Raw genomic sequence first — 16,209 nt, 5'->3', positions numbered from 1 at the left:
CTTTGAGATCGCTTTTGTTTTTTGTTTTTATTGTAGGAGGTTTTCTCTTTGTCCTGTTCTTATCCCTTCCGTTACCCAACGATACTGCCAGAAATTGTTGTCAGGTACAGTACAATTAGCTCTTTCAATTTAATGCAGTACAGATATATTTATATGGAGTATGCAGTGGAACAGTTTCCTTTGTCATAATCGTACCATCCCCTCATAAGTGCAACATTAAACCTTACACAAACACCTATTCCCACCCCTGTGGCTGTTTACGGACATGTCCAGAAAACACAAAATCATGCTGAAAAGATTAAGGTGATTTCTATCTTTCTTTTGTATGTTTCTACAAAATAATCTATTTCCCAGCAAATAAATTGCAGGTAAATATGGTAGATTATGGCAATGCTCTGTACTTGGGCTTAAATAAAGCCTTACTCTGAAGACTCCAGGTAGTACAGAGTGCAGCGGCCAGATTATTGTGTTGGGTGGCAAAGTTTTCATCCGTTGCCAGCTTCCATCGTGACCTTAACTGGTTGTCGATGTGGAACCGCATTAAATTTAAAGCTCTCTGCTACATGTTCAAAATCAAAACTGGAGTGGTCCCCTTATTCCTTCAAAAGTTAGTGAAACAGCATCAACCTTTGCGACTTCTTCGCTCTACCCATCAGATGAGGTTTTCGGTCCAGAAATTCAAACTCTCCCGCGTGGGCGACCGGTCTTTCTCTTATTTTGGTCCTACCTTGTGGAATTCCCTTCCGCTTTTCCTATGCAAGGAGACCGACTACGGTCGTTTCCGCAAAAGTCTGAAAACCTGGCCATTCAACTCCTAAAAAATTCTGTTACTCCGACCTCTGTCCTGGCTGGCGCCGGGAAACCCCTAGGAGTAGCTGTACGCCCTACAAATGTAAAAAATCATAATGTCAGTTATTACTTCTGAGAGTAATGATGGCTTAGTATTTGCAGCTTTCTCTCTGTGTATACTTTGACGTCACTCGTGATATGATGTTATGGTCCAACTTCTTTCTAGCCTTCCAGTGGGGTGAGGTTTTTCCCATGGCATATTAAACTCACCCTAACCCAAAATACCCTTATAATTCTATCAAATAAGAAAGATAAGAATGAGATCAATGTATTGTGTAGTTTAGTGCTTTAATAACAGAATTCTGTATTTTAAGGATAATTTGAAACCTAATTTATATTCTATTTAATTTAGTAGGTATATGCTTTAAATATGAAAGCAATGTAAAGTTTCATAGAGAATTAATACTTAAATGCATTTCAATGTTTTTATTCAACTAAATTATTTTAGTGTGTGTAGCTAATTTGTAGTGAGAAGGTGAGATATGAATTGCACTGCAATGACTTTGCGAAACAGAGGTTGGGAACCCTTCGTTTTCATGGCACTAGAATGGAAGTGTGTGGTCTGCCTCTGCTGCACCCCGCACCCTTCCATATTCCCAATGATCAAATGAATAGATTTGGGATTATATAAGGACTGAAGCTTAAATGGGACAAATTGTTTACCTCTGTCCATTGAAAGTGTGGCAAGAGTAGTGCCTTTCCAGTTCTCCATTAACAGTGGCTGTTTCGGATACCTGGGGATTCAGACATTTTACATACAAGTAGAGCTACTCTTGCATAACAGTCGGAGTTCACTAAATTCATTGCAGAATTCGTTAGAATCCTGGAGATCACCCCTCTCATCTGAACAGTCCTTGTGATAATAGTTGTGGCTTCTGAGGTTTCTACAACATAGAAAGTTATATTTGGTGTCCATTTTGTAAGAGCTTGACAAGATCCTAACTGGGCAGAGGAGGAATGACAACCACAACAGTGGGGCAATCTCTCTCTTAAATTATCCTCTCAAAGAGGAGTACTAAGACCTCGGGAAATGGAGCTGTATTTGGGGGCATGGAGGTTCAAGTCGTAGCTCAGTGGCTAGCAGTTCTGTTACCTCAGAGAAGATACTTCTGTTTCCCAATGCAGCATTACTATACATGGATTAGCAATGGTATCCATCTAATCTCCTTGCGTGAAAGTGCATTACAGAATCTTTCTGGCAGTGCCATCTCGCACAGGAATGCCAAACACTGATTTGAAAGCCGAAGGATTGTGTACTCTGTGCAAGGATGGTGAAATGAGGGCCGGAGATCCTTTTACCAATCACTGGTAGGCAGGATTCTGTATCAATAGTGGGTAAACCTATTCTTGTACTGATGGACAAGCTTGGCGTTTTCCAGATGGGCAGGCATGTTCCTATACTGAACAGTATTTGCTGTAAGGAATCTGCCATACTGCCACTTGGTGTCACTGACAAGGGCCCTTTGCGGGCCTGCCTCTAGGGCAATATACATCTCAGCACTTACCATTCTTAGTTTCTCTTCACTTCCCAGTCCTGGTTTCTCTCCCACTTCCCTGATGCATTATCGTCCTTGTCTTTTCTGTCTCCAAACCGTGCCCTAGTCACTTCCTGGTGGTGGTGCGCTATTCCCTCTCTTGAGTCCTGGATCCCGCTGCCTTTCTTCTGACCATTTTACACCTGCCTTCTGGACTTTTCATTCTCTTTGATCTGACCCGTACTGTGTTCCTGGCTTTCCTGTGTCCTGTTTTGTGCTCCTGGTTTTGCCACACATTTTCTTTCCAAGTCCCAGTTCAGCATTCTCTTCATCGGCGATTCCCAGATTCCTTGAACCTACTTGACTCCTTGCACCTTTCTCACTCCCTGCACCTATGCTCCTCCAATGAGCCACCTGCTATTTCTGTCTGCGGTTTGCAAATGAACTTACTGCTGAGTCTTCTTATCCTCTGTTTGATCCTCCTACTATATTCCAGGATTACCTTTTGATTTCTGGTTTTATTGTTACTTGATTCCATGTTCCTGTTCTGCCAGTGGTAGGCCATAGGTTTGCTTTCCTTCCCTAGACTTGCTCTATATTGTACTTGCATTGTGCCCCTTCTGCTTGTGACCGTCTTCTATTGTATGATGTGCCTGTATTTTGTGATTGTCCTTCCCGCGTGCTACTGCCACTCTCCCCGCCGCTGCTTCCCCTGCGGCCCCGCTCGCCCTCTCGTCATTCCAGTCTTACATCTGTATTGTATCTTGTATTGTGCCCCATTTGCTTCTGTGACCGTTTCTCCCCGCTTGCCACTCTCTGCCACTTTCCCTGCCTCTGCATCCCCGCCCCCCCGCTCACCCATTCGTCCTGCCCCCTCCCAGCTGCTCCTCCCTCCCATCTCCCCTTCTTATGGCGGCCGCACGCAGCGGGCGCGCCGCTGGCGCGCCTGAGGCAAGCCCGTCCGCTCCCAGCGCCAGATCCCCTGGCCCCTGCGAACACCACAACGCCTGACTCCGCTACGATGCCAGAACCCTCCACGCACTCCACCCCAGACGAGAACACACCTGCTACCAGGCCACGCCGAAGCGCACCCAAGGACCCTTCACCTGCCGGAACTGCAGCTTCACCAGCATCCGGCCCACCAAACCACCAACCAAAGAACCCAACTACCTCAGATGCATTCTTCTCAACACCCGCTCCACCCGCAAACGCGCCATCGAACTCTGGGACCTTCTTGACTCTACCTCCCCAGACGTCGCCTTCCTGACGGAGACCTGGCTGAACCCTACCCCAGCTCCCGACATCGCCATAGCCATCCCGGAAGGCTACAAGATCACCCGCAGGGACCGTACCAACAGCGTTGGAGGAGGAATCGCCATCGTCCACAGGTACACCCTCAGAGTCTCAACCAACACCGAAGACACCCTTCAACAGCCACACCAGCAAGAAAGACACCTGGTTCACCGAAGACCTCCAGGCCTCCAAACGAACATGTCGAAAACTGGAGAAGAACTGGCTCCGCGAACGAACACCGGACAGCCACGCAGCCCACAAGAACGCCACACTCAGGCACCATCAACTCATCAGAACCGCCTAGAGGGCCTCATTCAAAGACCGCCTAGATAACCATGCACACAACAGCAAAGAGCTCTTCAACATCGTGAAAGAACTCTCCAACCCCAGCTCCAACACCGACGACATCCCGCCCTCGCAAGACTTCTGCGACTCGCAGGCCACCTTCTTCCACCGCAAGATCGCCGACATCCACAACGGCTTCAACGCCACGACCGCCCGACAACCACCGCCCCCACGACCACTACCCACACCAACCGCTTGCTCTCCTGGACCAGCATCAACGACGAGGACACCAGCGAGATCATGAACACCATCCACTCCGGATCACCGGTAGACCCATGCCCTCACCACATCTTCAACAAGACCTGCACAGCCATCGCGCCCCATCTCCGGAAAGTAATCAACATCTCCTTTGAGACAGCAACCTTCCCGGAAATCTGGAAGCACGCCGAGATCAACGCCTTACTCAAGAAACCCAAGGAGGACCCCAAGGACCTCAATAACTTCCGACCCATCTCCCTGCTCCCGTTCCCGGCGAAGGTCACCGAGAAAATCGTCAACAAACAACTGACCCGTTACCTCGAGGAGAACAGCATCCTTCACCCATCTCAGTCCGGGTTCCGCATTAACCACAGCACCGAAACCGCCCTCATTGCCGCCACCAATGACATGTGGTCCCTGCTTGACAACGGAGAAACAGCGGCCCTCATCCTCCTGGACCTGTCAGCCGCATTCAACACGGTCTGCCACAACACACTACGCACACGCCTCCATGCTGCCGGAATTCAAGAGAAGGCCCTGGTCTGGACCACATCCTTCCTCTCCGGCAGAATCCAGAGCGTTCGCCTCCACCCCCCTTCCGCTCCAGGGCCACCAAGTTCATCTGCGGCATACCCCAGGGCTCTTCCCTCAGCCCGACGCTGTTCAACATCTACATGGGATCCCTCGCCCACGTCGCCCGACAGCACGACCTCAACATCCTCTCCTATGCCGACGACACTCAGCTGATCCTCTCTCTCATCAAAGACCCTCACACCGCCAAAACCGACCTCCATGAAGGCCGTCGCCGAATGGATGAGGAACAGCCGACTGAAGCTGAACTCTGGCAAGACGGAGGTTCTCATCCTCGGAAACACCCCTTCGGCCTGGGACGACTCCTGGTGGCCGACCGCACTGGTAACCACACCAACACCCACCGACCACGCACGCAACCTAGGGGTCATCCTCGACTCCACCCTCTCCATGACTAAACAGGTCAACGCCTTCTCCTCACCCTGCTTCAACACTCTCCGAATGCTCCGCAGGATCTTTAAGTGGATCCCCACCGAAACTCGAAGAACAGTCACTCAGGCCCTCATCACCAGCAGACTGGACTATGGAAACGCCCTCTATGCAGGAACGTCGGCCAAGCTCCTGGGACGACTGCAACGCATCCGGAATGCCTCAGCACGTCTGATTCTCGACATCCCCCCACCGCAGCCACATCACACCCCACCTGAGAGACCTGCACTGGCTCCCCGTCAACCAGAGGATAACCTTCAAGCTCCTCATCCACGCACACAAAGCTCTCCACAACACCGGCCCAGCATACCTCAACAGACGCCTCAGCTTCTACACCCCCACCCGCCAGCTCTGCTCTGCCGCCCTCGCCCTCGCCACAGTCCCCCCCGCATCCGAAGAACGACCGGCGGCGGCAGATCCTTCTCTCACCTCGCCGCCAAGACCTGGAACACCCTCCCCAGCAGCCTACAGCAGACCCAAGACCTACTTGCCTTCAGAAGACTCCTCAAGATCTGGCTCTTCGATCAATAGCAGCAACCCCTCATCCCCCGCCCCACCCCTCCCCGCCAGCGCCTTGAGACCCTCACGGGTATGTAGTGCGCTTTATAAGTATCTTGATTGATTGTCTATTATTTGTGTCTGCTGCCTATCTCTTATTTATCCTATTTGTGTCTGCTGCCTATCTCTTATTTATCCTGTCTTTGTTCCTGTGTCTGCCTTGTTCCTTGTTCTGACTTCACACATCCAGACATGTCGAATTCTTTGTTTTGAATTCTGTATTCTGATTGCATATTCCTGTCCTAGGTTGTGTGCAGATTTCCAATATTTTCTGTTTTGTGTATTCCAGTTCTGTCCCTGACTTTTATTCCTGACCTTCTTTTCCATGAGCCTAGTTCCTGTTTCTTTGTCCCTTCTACTGTTCCCCTTTGTCTTCTTGTGTGTGTAGATTATTATCCTTATTTTCATTGCTTCCAAGGGTGCCAGTTAGACTGCAGGACTTGTGCCTTTGGCACAGAGAATCACCCAGGGTTCCTTTTTCCAGAGTAGCTGCCAGTTCTCTCCTTGAACTCTGTGAGATTAATCTGCTTCTTGTCTATTTGTGAGATCTTTTTCATCTCACAGAGAGATCACTTCAAAGAAGCAGACAAACTATTATATATGATAGTTGTCTTGTTTCCCTTGTACCCCCTGTTGTAGTATTAGTGTAATCATATAGTTTGCCCTTTGCAGACTTCCCAGTTCACTGCCTGTTCCAACCTGCTTCAGTCCTCTGCTTCTGTCCGATCTTCTTCCCAGTCTTCATGTACGCTCTTGTTTATATCTTTTCCCCCTTTTGTGGAAATTCCTTGCCCCTGCAGTCAGCAAACTCCCCCTTGTTACCTGGCTCTGTCCCTAACCTCACTAGATCCCCAACATTTGCTGGCACTGCTATACTGTACTTCTAGGCAGTATTAACACGTATTGATGGTCTTTTATGTAGTTGCAGTGTTGCACAAAATGTTGTATGAATAATAGTCCATGTCTTTTGTGAATAAATTCATGATAGTGGTAGTATTACTTGTACTGATTTCGGAATTGATGGATCGGTGGGTGTAAGTAGAGGATGTTTCTTCTTGCTCACCATCCTCCCCTCCTTGTTTCATTTATTAGCCTCCATCTTAGAATCCCCAGTCTGACCTCTAGTTTTCTTTTTGCTTTCGCTCTGCCAGTCATGTCGTGTCACAGGGAACTATACAATAAGGCTCCCATGGCACGTCAGTGCAGTGGGTATGCTGGTGACGTGCCAGTGGCATGCCAAAGGCAGGCCCATCAGTACTCATTCACAACTGAATCGACGGGGCGGCAGCCAGTATCTCTGGTCAGGCAACTTCAGAAATTTCCAGCACATATTATGTTGCTCTTCTTTGCAGTTGCTAAAGCAAAGAGCTAGAGGTATTCAACTTCCTACCAGTTATGAATCCTTCCTTTTGGTAATTAAAGAACTCCAGTCAAACACACTACTAAGTACTGAATCTTCCTTTAGACTTATCCCCCCTTCTTTGTCCATGGTTTTTAATGCCACTAGACACTTGCCTACGCGTAGGGGGACATTTATGATTTTTTTTTATTTCTTGTTTTAGTTCTTTTGTTTATTTCTTCTTAGATATTTATGTAGTGCATAACGAGCCGCAAGGGGAATGTAAACGCTTGACATAGAACAATCTGGAAATACAGACAAGAAGAAATCATTTTTGTGGAGGGATGGGGCATTGCGATTTATTGGTATGTATAACAGAAACATAGATATGTGATACTTCAGCCCATTACTAACCCTTGGCAGTGTCTGACCAGTACAGTATTCTAAATCTTGCTAGTGAAAGGAAACTAGGTGGCAGTGTGGACATTTTTATTAATCCATAATTTTACACTATCTCCGATTATGCTCAGTGGCTCCTTACAAGCTGAATTCCTGGTATTTAATCTTGCTTCCACCTGTGTGGTATCCTTTACTGGGTTACTTGTGTATCGCTCTCCCACTCCCATGTCCTGCTACTTATTTTAGCAATGCTTTGGTCCATTTTATTGCCCTAGTCTCCGTCAAAGCTGTTCATTTATTTTAAAGCTGGTGACCCTACCTCCTCAAATTGGAGTGCCTTTATTGAATATTGCAGTGTGTTGGGTTTGGAGCAATTGGTCAAATGTTTTCCCATAGTGCTATTCATTGTATTGGCTTTATTTCTACTCCTGGTCTTTTTATCCATCTGGACTGCCTGCCACCTACCTGGAGTCACTACTCTCATCACTTTAACTATCTCCGCTCTGTACGTAAATGCTCCCAAAAACAGGAAGCAGTGGTCGCCTCGAAAAGAAAGTACATCAAGCTCAATTCTCAGAATGTGCCCTGCTGTTAACACCTTCAATTGATCATACTGATGTGGAACAATTGATTAAAAATGTCAGTGGTTGGATGATTAACACTGTGGGTCACATTATTCCTATTGGGAAATCCCATCATAAAACACCTTACGCCCCTACTATACTGATGCCTAAAAAAACAACCAAATGTAGGTGTAAAGCCCTGGAAAGAAAATGGTGCAACAATTATGACTCCGACAAAAAATGTAAAATCTTTATGCTTTGAAGTCATATCAAAGGCTTGAATCGGCCAGCCGTTCTGCATTCTACAATAGTCGCATCAACGCAAATGGAAACCGAACCAGAGGAGTATTTAAAAATGGAAAGGAACTTGAGCAATCTAATGTGACTGGTAAATGCACAAATCTTTCCTTAAAACTACGTGAGACCCTTTCCTATTTTTGTGTCTCTAAAATTGGTGCTTTACATGCCTCATTTCATTTGGCAACGGTCCAGCTTATCTGGAGCAGCAAAGGCTAAATCCTATACCAATATGTCCCCTCTTTCCAGCTGTTGGCATTGATGAGGTCAAATCTGCATTTATGGGTACTAAATCGGACTCCCCTCAGTGGTCCTTGCATAGCTGATGTTTTTCATGTGGCAGTGGATGTGCTAGTCCCCACTCGCATGACCATTATTAACCGCTCATCTACCACTGGCACTTTTATCTCTATTTGAAAATAAAAATAGTGATCCTGCCTCAAAAAACAAATGGCTGTCCCTGGTATTTTCTGCAAAACTTGCTGCATTACATTTCATATTTATGACAGACATTGCTGAAAAGGAGACCAATAAACAATTAACCACTATTATAAATGCTGCTTGTAGTTTTAAGAATGCTGCTTGTAGTTTTGAGAATGAGCAGGTAGGCTTTTATGGCCTTGTTGTCTGTGAAGGACCAACTTCATGTGATTCAGGATGTGGTGGAATTGGAACCACTTTTCTTGTTAAATCTCTCTACAGACTTTATTACTTTGTCACATGCAGTCTTGTCCCATAAGCTGGGTGAGTCAGTATCTTTAATCTAGCGTATAGCACTTACTCTTTTTTTTTTTTTTGAAAACCTTTATTAACCGCAGTTGCATCAATTGACAATGTACTGTCCTTTGCCAAGGCATCAGTTCAGCAATACAAAAATACACATGTTCAGATGGTGAGACACAGCCATTTAGCCGACAACCCGGAGGTCCGGCGGCGGTAAACAGTTGAACATAGGCATAGGAATCAGGTATGTACATTGTGTGTAAGTGGGTCGATGTTGCTTTTCTGTATTTCGTCGTGTCTCATCTGAAGCGCATTGCCTGCAAGAGAGGAGGGCGCTGTGTGCCAGCCCTCAGTGCGGCGCCGTCAATTAGCCCCGAGGCTCGTAGGGGGAATCGCGCAAGGCACCAGGTTCCCCACCAAATGCCCTGGTCTCCGGGCAACCGAGCCCCGGTGGCCTACTCTTGGCGTAAGCTGGAGCGCGACGAGGAGGTTGCAGTATAGCTCACAAAGACGCACATAGCAGCGTGTACATCCGACAAGCCCAGTGTGCCGTTTCGCAGCTCAGCCCTATGCGCGCGGCGCATGGCGCTCTATTATCCCTTCAGCAGTGCGCTCCCCAGGTCGCCGAGTGCCTGTGCATGCCTGGCGTGGAACTCTGCACATTTCGAGTGGATCATTCCGCGTTTGCCAGGCATAGCCACCGTCTGCGCGTATTGTACGCCAGTGCTGCCTCATCAGTGCTACATAGAGCGCGCTAGGTAGGGCAGCGCCTCGGGGGTGTCGGGTAACGCTTCCAGCAACTGTTTCCGTGGTTGGACACGGGTTCGGTCAGGGAGCGTAGCCAGTCGCCGAACTGCTCCCCGTGTGTGTAATATGAACGTAGGGGTCAGGGCTAGGGTCGAAAACTCGGGCGAGATCTAGAATAAGAGGGGAGGGGGGGAGGTGGAGATCGTTCTGCAGCAGTGTAGAAGGAGACAGTAGCTGTCAAGCGGGGCATAGCTGGGCCATATGGGAGGCGCGCCGAGCAGCAGGTCGTGAGGGGGGGGAAGAAGGGGGGGGGGGGGGGAGAGGTGGGGGGGGGTCAGGGGGCCGTCGGAAGGGGGGCCAAGAGCCCGCCGTGTCTGCGTCCGCCGTCCTAGATTATCCTCTCGTGCGAGGGGAGGTATTCCTCCACGCTTAGGAGGGGGCGTCTGAGCGGGGCGGAATGGTCATATCTTCCCGGGTGTGCCCGTATCTCAGTATCGCGCGCGCCCTCTCAAGCGGCGGCGGCAGCAAGCCCTGCGCTCGCGCCGTAGACGCACTGTAGGCGATGTCTAGCAGCAGCCCCCTGCAGCACAATATGCGAGAGGCGCCAGGGGGCAAGCAAGCAGAGGGGGCCGGGAGCTATCCCCGCCTTGGTCTCAGGGATGTCGCCATCCAGCCAGTAGAGCAGCGATGCCCTCCTAAGGCTCAGGTTATCCCTCGGTTCCGGCAGGCTACCTGAAAGGTGGTAAGGAGGTCATCCCAAATTTGGGCAATGGGGAACTTCCGGAGCCCCGCAGTTTCCTCACGTAGGAGCACTGCACTCTCCGCCTGCGCCCAGTTTACGAAGGAGGCCCTCCAGTGTCTGATGTGCGGGGGGGCCGTCGCCTTCCAATGCTTGGTGAGTAGGCGTTTGGCCGTTACAAGCCCCATGTCCCAGAAGCGCGCCTGCACTTTATTTGCTTTTGTGCGCTTGTATAAGCCTAAGATGCATGCCTCCCACGTGCGCGGTAGCCGTCCATCGGCACCGCGCTCAATCAGTGACAGCACGTCGTTCCAGTATGTCTGCACACCAGTGCAATGCCATAGCATATGTAAAAGGTCCGCTCCCGGTAACGAGCACCGTTGACAGACAGCGTCCGTCCGCAAGAAATATCTGTTTATCTTCTCAGGTGTGAGATACGCACGCTGCAGTATGTAATATTGTATGAGTTTAAAGCGGGGGTTGCGTGGAACGTTGGTCGGGCTGGCCAGTATCATCGCCCATTCTTTGTCTGTCCAGTCTCTGCCCCTGTCTGTCGCCCAGCGCTCCCTCAGCACCAAAGTGGATGGTCGCGAATGCGCCAATAGTGCCTGCGCTAGCCAGTGTATGACATGTGCGCCATTTCCCATAATGTGCAGATATTGGATGAAGGTATGCGTCGGCGGCTCCACCGCCATGTCACCCCAGGAAGCCGTGAGTGTCTGCATGAGGGAGGCATGCAGGAGGAACTGCCCTGCCGGGAGCGCCGTGCCCTCAGCCAGGGCGGCGAACGTAAGCAAGTCGCCATCTTCATATAGGTCACTTAGCGTGTCTACTCCTGCCTGTTCCCATCCTGTCAAGTGGGCCTCTGTGAGCGGTCCCGTCGGGCCAGGCATGCCCGATAGCGGTAACTCCGGGGCGTACAGTGCGGTCGCGCGTGTGAGGCGAAGGCACCGCTGGAAACATCCGCGCGCCACCGCCAGGTAGACCTGGGAGGGGCAGGGCGCGCGGGTCAGCGGGTGGAACAGTGTGTGGATTTGTGTCCGCGTCCAGGCAGTCGCATGCGAGGCAGTGTCCTCTAGCTGCTTGCCACTCAGCCACCCCGCCACCCATTGCATCTGCGCCGCTAGGTAGTACAACTCCATATTGGGGACCGCTAAGCCCCCGGAGTCTGTGGGCATGTATAATTTGGCCAACGCTACACGCGGTCTCCCCTTGTTCCAGATGAGGCTGCGCAGCAGTGCCTCCAGGTCGCGGAATAGTTTGGCGGGTACAAACAAGGGCAGGTTTGCAAAATAGTACAATAGGCGGGGCAGCACTATCATCTTGGTCAGTGCCACCCGGCTAGGCACGTTGAGGGGCAGGGTGTTCCAGTAGCTAACCTGCGCACGAACAGATGTGATCGCTCTGAGGAGATTCCCGTCTAAAACGTCTGCCGGGGTTCTATAGATTCTAATCCCCAGGTAGCGGAAAGTGGTGGAGTGCCACTGCAGTCTGTCCCCCTCCCAGTCGGACGTCGCACTCAGGCGTCTCCGGGCCAAAGGGGTAGGCTCCCGACTTGGCCCAGTTAACCCTCAGGCCCGACACTGCCTCGAAGGTGCGGAATACGTCAGCGAGGGAGGCAGGGATGGCGGTTATGTCTCTGACGTACAGCAGCAGGTCGTCTGCATATAGAGATACCGCGTGCAGGCCATCTGCCAATGGGATTCCCCATTCCAGTCCGTGCGCCCTAAGTGTCGCAGCCAGGGGTTCCATTGCCAGCGCGAACAGCAGCGGCGACAGCGGGCAGCCCTGGCGGGTGCCTCTGTGGACCTGGATGGCGTCAGAGAGGATGCGGCCCGTGCGGACCCGGACGGTCGGTCTGCTGTAAAGCAGGGCAATCATGACGTTATAGCCCCCCCCCCAGCCGGTATTTCTCTGCAACCGCTCTCAGGTACGGCCACTCAACGGAGTCGAAGGCTTTCTCCAAGTCCAGTATCAGGCATCCCGCCCTTGGCCACTGTTGCGTGGCGTATTCCTGTACCCGAAAGAGCCGGCGGATGTTGTAGGAGGTGTGGCGTGTGGGGACGAATCCATTTTGGTCCCGGTGCACAAGAGCAGGTACATGAGGGGCCAGCCTCCTAGCCAACGCAGAAGCAAGGATTTTATAGTCTGTGTTTAGCAGAGCCAATGGGCGGTAAGAGCCCACTCGCGTGCCGTCCTTGCCTGGCTTAAGTATAGAGACCAGTGTGGCCTCATTCAACGTCGGGGGCAAAGCAGCTCCCGCCGCCGCCGCCGCATACATTCGCAGGAGCTCCGGGACTAGGATATCCGAGCCAGCCTTGTAAAATTCAGCCGGTAGCCCGTCCGGGCCTGGGGTTTTCCCATTGGAGAGCTGAAAGATGGCCTCTCTGAGCTCGTCCGCCTCCAGCGGGGCGCCGAGTTCGTCTTGCTGTGCAATAGTCAACTGTGGCATTGGCAGGGGGGAGAGATAGTCGGTAATGTCAGAGTAAGGGACTGTGAGACGGGAGCGATACAATGCGTTATAGTGGACAGTGAAAGTGTCATGGATGCCAGTTTGCGTGTGCGTTAGCTCCCCCCCCTCACCCTGTATAGCCGTCACCGGGGCAGAGCGGGCGTCCCGCGAGATCAGCCACGCTAAAAGCTTTCCCGGTCTGTCACCAAGATGGCGAGTTCTCGCCGAGTGCGCAGCATAGTTGACATTACGAAGTCGCTCCAAAAGGCGCGCATGTTCCGTGTGGGCTTCATGCAGTGGGCCCCCGTCTCCATCCGCAGCCTCCCCCTCCCGTGCAAGCAAGCCCGACTCCAGCCTTGTAAGGTCTCTCTCCAGCTGATGTCGTATCTGCCCCTGAGCGTGTAGACAGTGGCCTCGTATCACTGCCTTGAAGGCGTCCCACTCCACCCTTGAGTCAGTTGCCGTACCGGTGTTGTCCTCGAAATATTGCGCGGTGTGCTCAAGCAGGGCAGCGCGGAAAGTCGCATCTAGCAACAGCGCTGGCTGTAGGCGCCATGTAGGGACAGGGGGGTGTGGGCGGGCCCAGGCTATGGACACGAAGTGTGGATTGTGGTCCGAGTGCGTGCGGCCCATGTATTGCGCGTCCGTCACATGAGGTAGTAGGTCTGTGGACGCCATGAAGCGGTCGAGGCGGACATGCAAGTCGTGGGCGCCAGAGTAATAGGAGTATGTCCGCGTCCCTGGGTTGCGCTGCCGCCAGACATCTTGCAAGTCCCATTGCGTGGCCCATTCCAACAGCGCTTTCGTGGCTCCCCTGGTAGGGGCATTAGCTGGGGGCGGGGAGGAGCGATCCAGTGTGATGTCTAGGGTGCAGTTATAGTCACCCCCTATGATCCATGAAGTGGCATGCCAAGTCGCCATAGTCGCTGATAGCCGCGCCAGGAAGCCGCCCTGATCAACATTTGGGGAGTAGAGGGACATCAGCGAGATAAATTGGCCATCTAGTCTGCCCTGCACAGCCGTATATCTGCCCTCACTATCTACCACAGTGTCAGTGGCCTCCCACGGGGTCCCTGGGCGAACCCATATCAGTGTTCCGCGAGCAAATGAGGAGTATTCCGTAGCATATAGCTGCCCTCGCCATCTACGATGGAGCGCCCTCACCTCGGTCCCGCTCAGATGGGTTTCTTGGAGCAGCGCTATGTTGACTTTGTGCCGCTTTAGGTACGAATAGATATGATAGCGCCTAGTCGGTGTGTGCATCCCCCTGACATTCCAGGCGCATATTTGTATGCTAGCCATAGTGGCCCTGTGCGTGGGCGCCTCCCCCAGTCCCCAAGAGCGCATCCCCCATCTCAAGGGTCCCCCAGGGCCAGCAGCCCGCCCCCACCGTGCAGCTAAAGCGGGTGATGTGTGTGTAGTGTCGTGATCTCCAGTAGGGTAAGGGGAGAGGGAAGAAAGGGTACATAGAAAGCCTGAACATGGCAACTAGAAAATGTAGAATACCAAAAGGTCGGCTTCACAACGGGTCGCCGTCCAAACACTCAAGTGAGCTTATGAACTATACAGTCTCTGGGGGTGGGTGGTTTATCTTCTTAACAGTAATGAAAACAGTGCAGTCTTGGAAGCGCCCTGCATGCTTCCCAGGTGATGCGTGAATGCTGCTGCTGGCCGGCAGGCGTCTAATGTCTATTGTTCAAGGCCGTAGCAGCTGTACGCCCGGCCGTCGGGCCAGCGGGGGCAGGAGTGCCCGTGGGGGGGGCATGGGCATGTCCCCCCTCGAATTACGCCAGCAGCAATAAGCCGACGACGCGGCACCAAGAGGCATCTCTACATGTCTGTAAATTGGGTGTGCAAGCCGTGTGTTCATAAGCAGAAAATGTACTCACAGTGTCCAGCTCCGTGGGCGGATCCCTCATAGTGCCAACGGTGTAGGCGCAGGGGGCCTCCAGCAGGTCCAGCCGTGCAAGGGGCAGCCCAACAGGGACTCCGGTAGGCCAGTGGCTCGTGGCAAGTGGCAGTTCACCACCGGGGCTCCTCAGCCGAAGAGGTCCGCTGTTTGTGGTGTGACCTCCGGGGGTCCCCCAGAGTCATGTGTGTCCGGGATGCCATAGATCGCCTCGTCATCCGTTGAGTGCACTGTCAGGCTGGCGTCCGGCCGAGCCGACGACGCCGGGGAATTGCTGATCTCTGCCACCCTGCGCAAGGCATCCCGTTGTTCCTGTTGAACGAGGTCCACCGGCGGGGAGCGGCTCGCCGTCCCTCTGGCCGGCGGCGGCGTGGGCGTCCTGCGGCAGTGCCGTCGTCTTGATCCCCTCGTCCTCTCCGCCGCGTCAGCTCCCATCGTCCGCCGTGGCACGTCCGGCATCCCGCCATCAAGCCAGGCCTCCGCTTCCTCGGGGCTCGTAAAGAAGTGAGTTTTGTCGTGCGCCACCACTCGCAGTTTGGCCGGGAAGAGTAACGAGTACTGGAGGGCCGCTTCGCGCAATCTTCGTTTTATCGCCAGGAAAGAGTGTCTCTGTTTCTGTACTCGCGCCGTGTAGTCTGGGAAGAACATCACTGTTGCGTTGTCAATGGTGATTTCCCCTAAGGTTCTGGCTCCTCGCAGTATGGCATCGCAGTCTCTATAGTTGAGTACTCGGAGGAGAAACGGCCTAGGATTAGAGCCCGGGGGAGGTGGTCTCGCGGGCACGTGGTGGGCCCTCTCCACCACGAAGTGCGGGGAAAGTGTGTTGTCTGGTAGCAGGCCTCGTAGCCAGTCCTCAACCTTGCAGACAGGGTTCACCCCTTCCCATCTCTCCTGGATGCCCACCAGGCGAATGTTGTTTCATCGTGCCCGGCCCTCCGCGTCCCCAGCCCGTCCCTCTAGCAATTCCACCCGATGCAGAAGTTCTTGCACCTTTGTTTCTGTCCGTTTCGTCGCTGGCTCGACATCCGCCATGGCGCCTTCCAGCGAGGTGGTGCGCGCTTGCAACTTTTTATGGTCGGCTCGGAGGTGTGTTAGGTCGATTGCCACACTGTCAATTCGGGTCTCCAGGGAGGTGCGCGTCTGCTGTAGCGATTCCTCCATCCTCTCCATGGCCGCCAGAACGCTATCCAATTTCGCCGCTACGTGATCGGTGTCCATCGTGGGTGTCGCTTTCTCGTGCCGTCCCCTCTCCGCTGCAGCTCCCGGCCCGGAGCGGGTTCGCGCCCCTCTAGGCATGGAGCCG

The 16,209-nt window shown here is 52.5% G+C and overlaps 1 protein-coding gene across 1 annotated transcript in view; it reads left to right on the top strand.

Annotated features, from left to right (window-relative positions):
• The window catches only part of RWDD2B (RWD domain containing 2B), a 70,581-nt gene that overhangs the window by 35,721 nt on the left and 18,651 nt on the right, over positions 1–16,209 (top strand). The window contains exon 3 of the mRNA XM_085623087.1: positions 37–104. Coding sequence (XP_085479213.1) covers positions 37–104 — 68 coding nt within the window. The remainder of the gene's footprint in view (positions 1–36; positions 105–16,209) is intronic.

The sequence above is a fragment of the Triturus cristatus genome, chromosome 8 (genome assembly GCF_964204655.1).
Source record: "Triturus cristatus chromosome 8, aTriCri1.1, whole genome shotgun sequence".
NCBI classification, from domain to species: Eukaryota; Metazoa; Chordata; class Amphibia; order Caudata; family Salamandridae; genus Triturus; species Triturus cristatus.
This window is presented reverse-complemented; position numbering and strand designations above follow the sequence as displayed.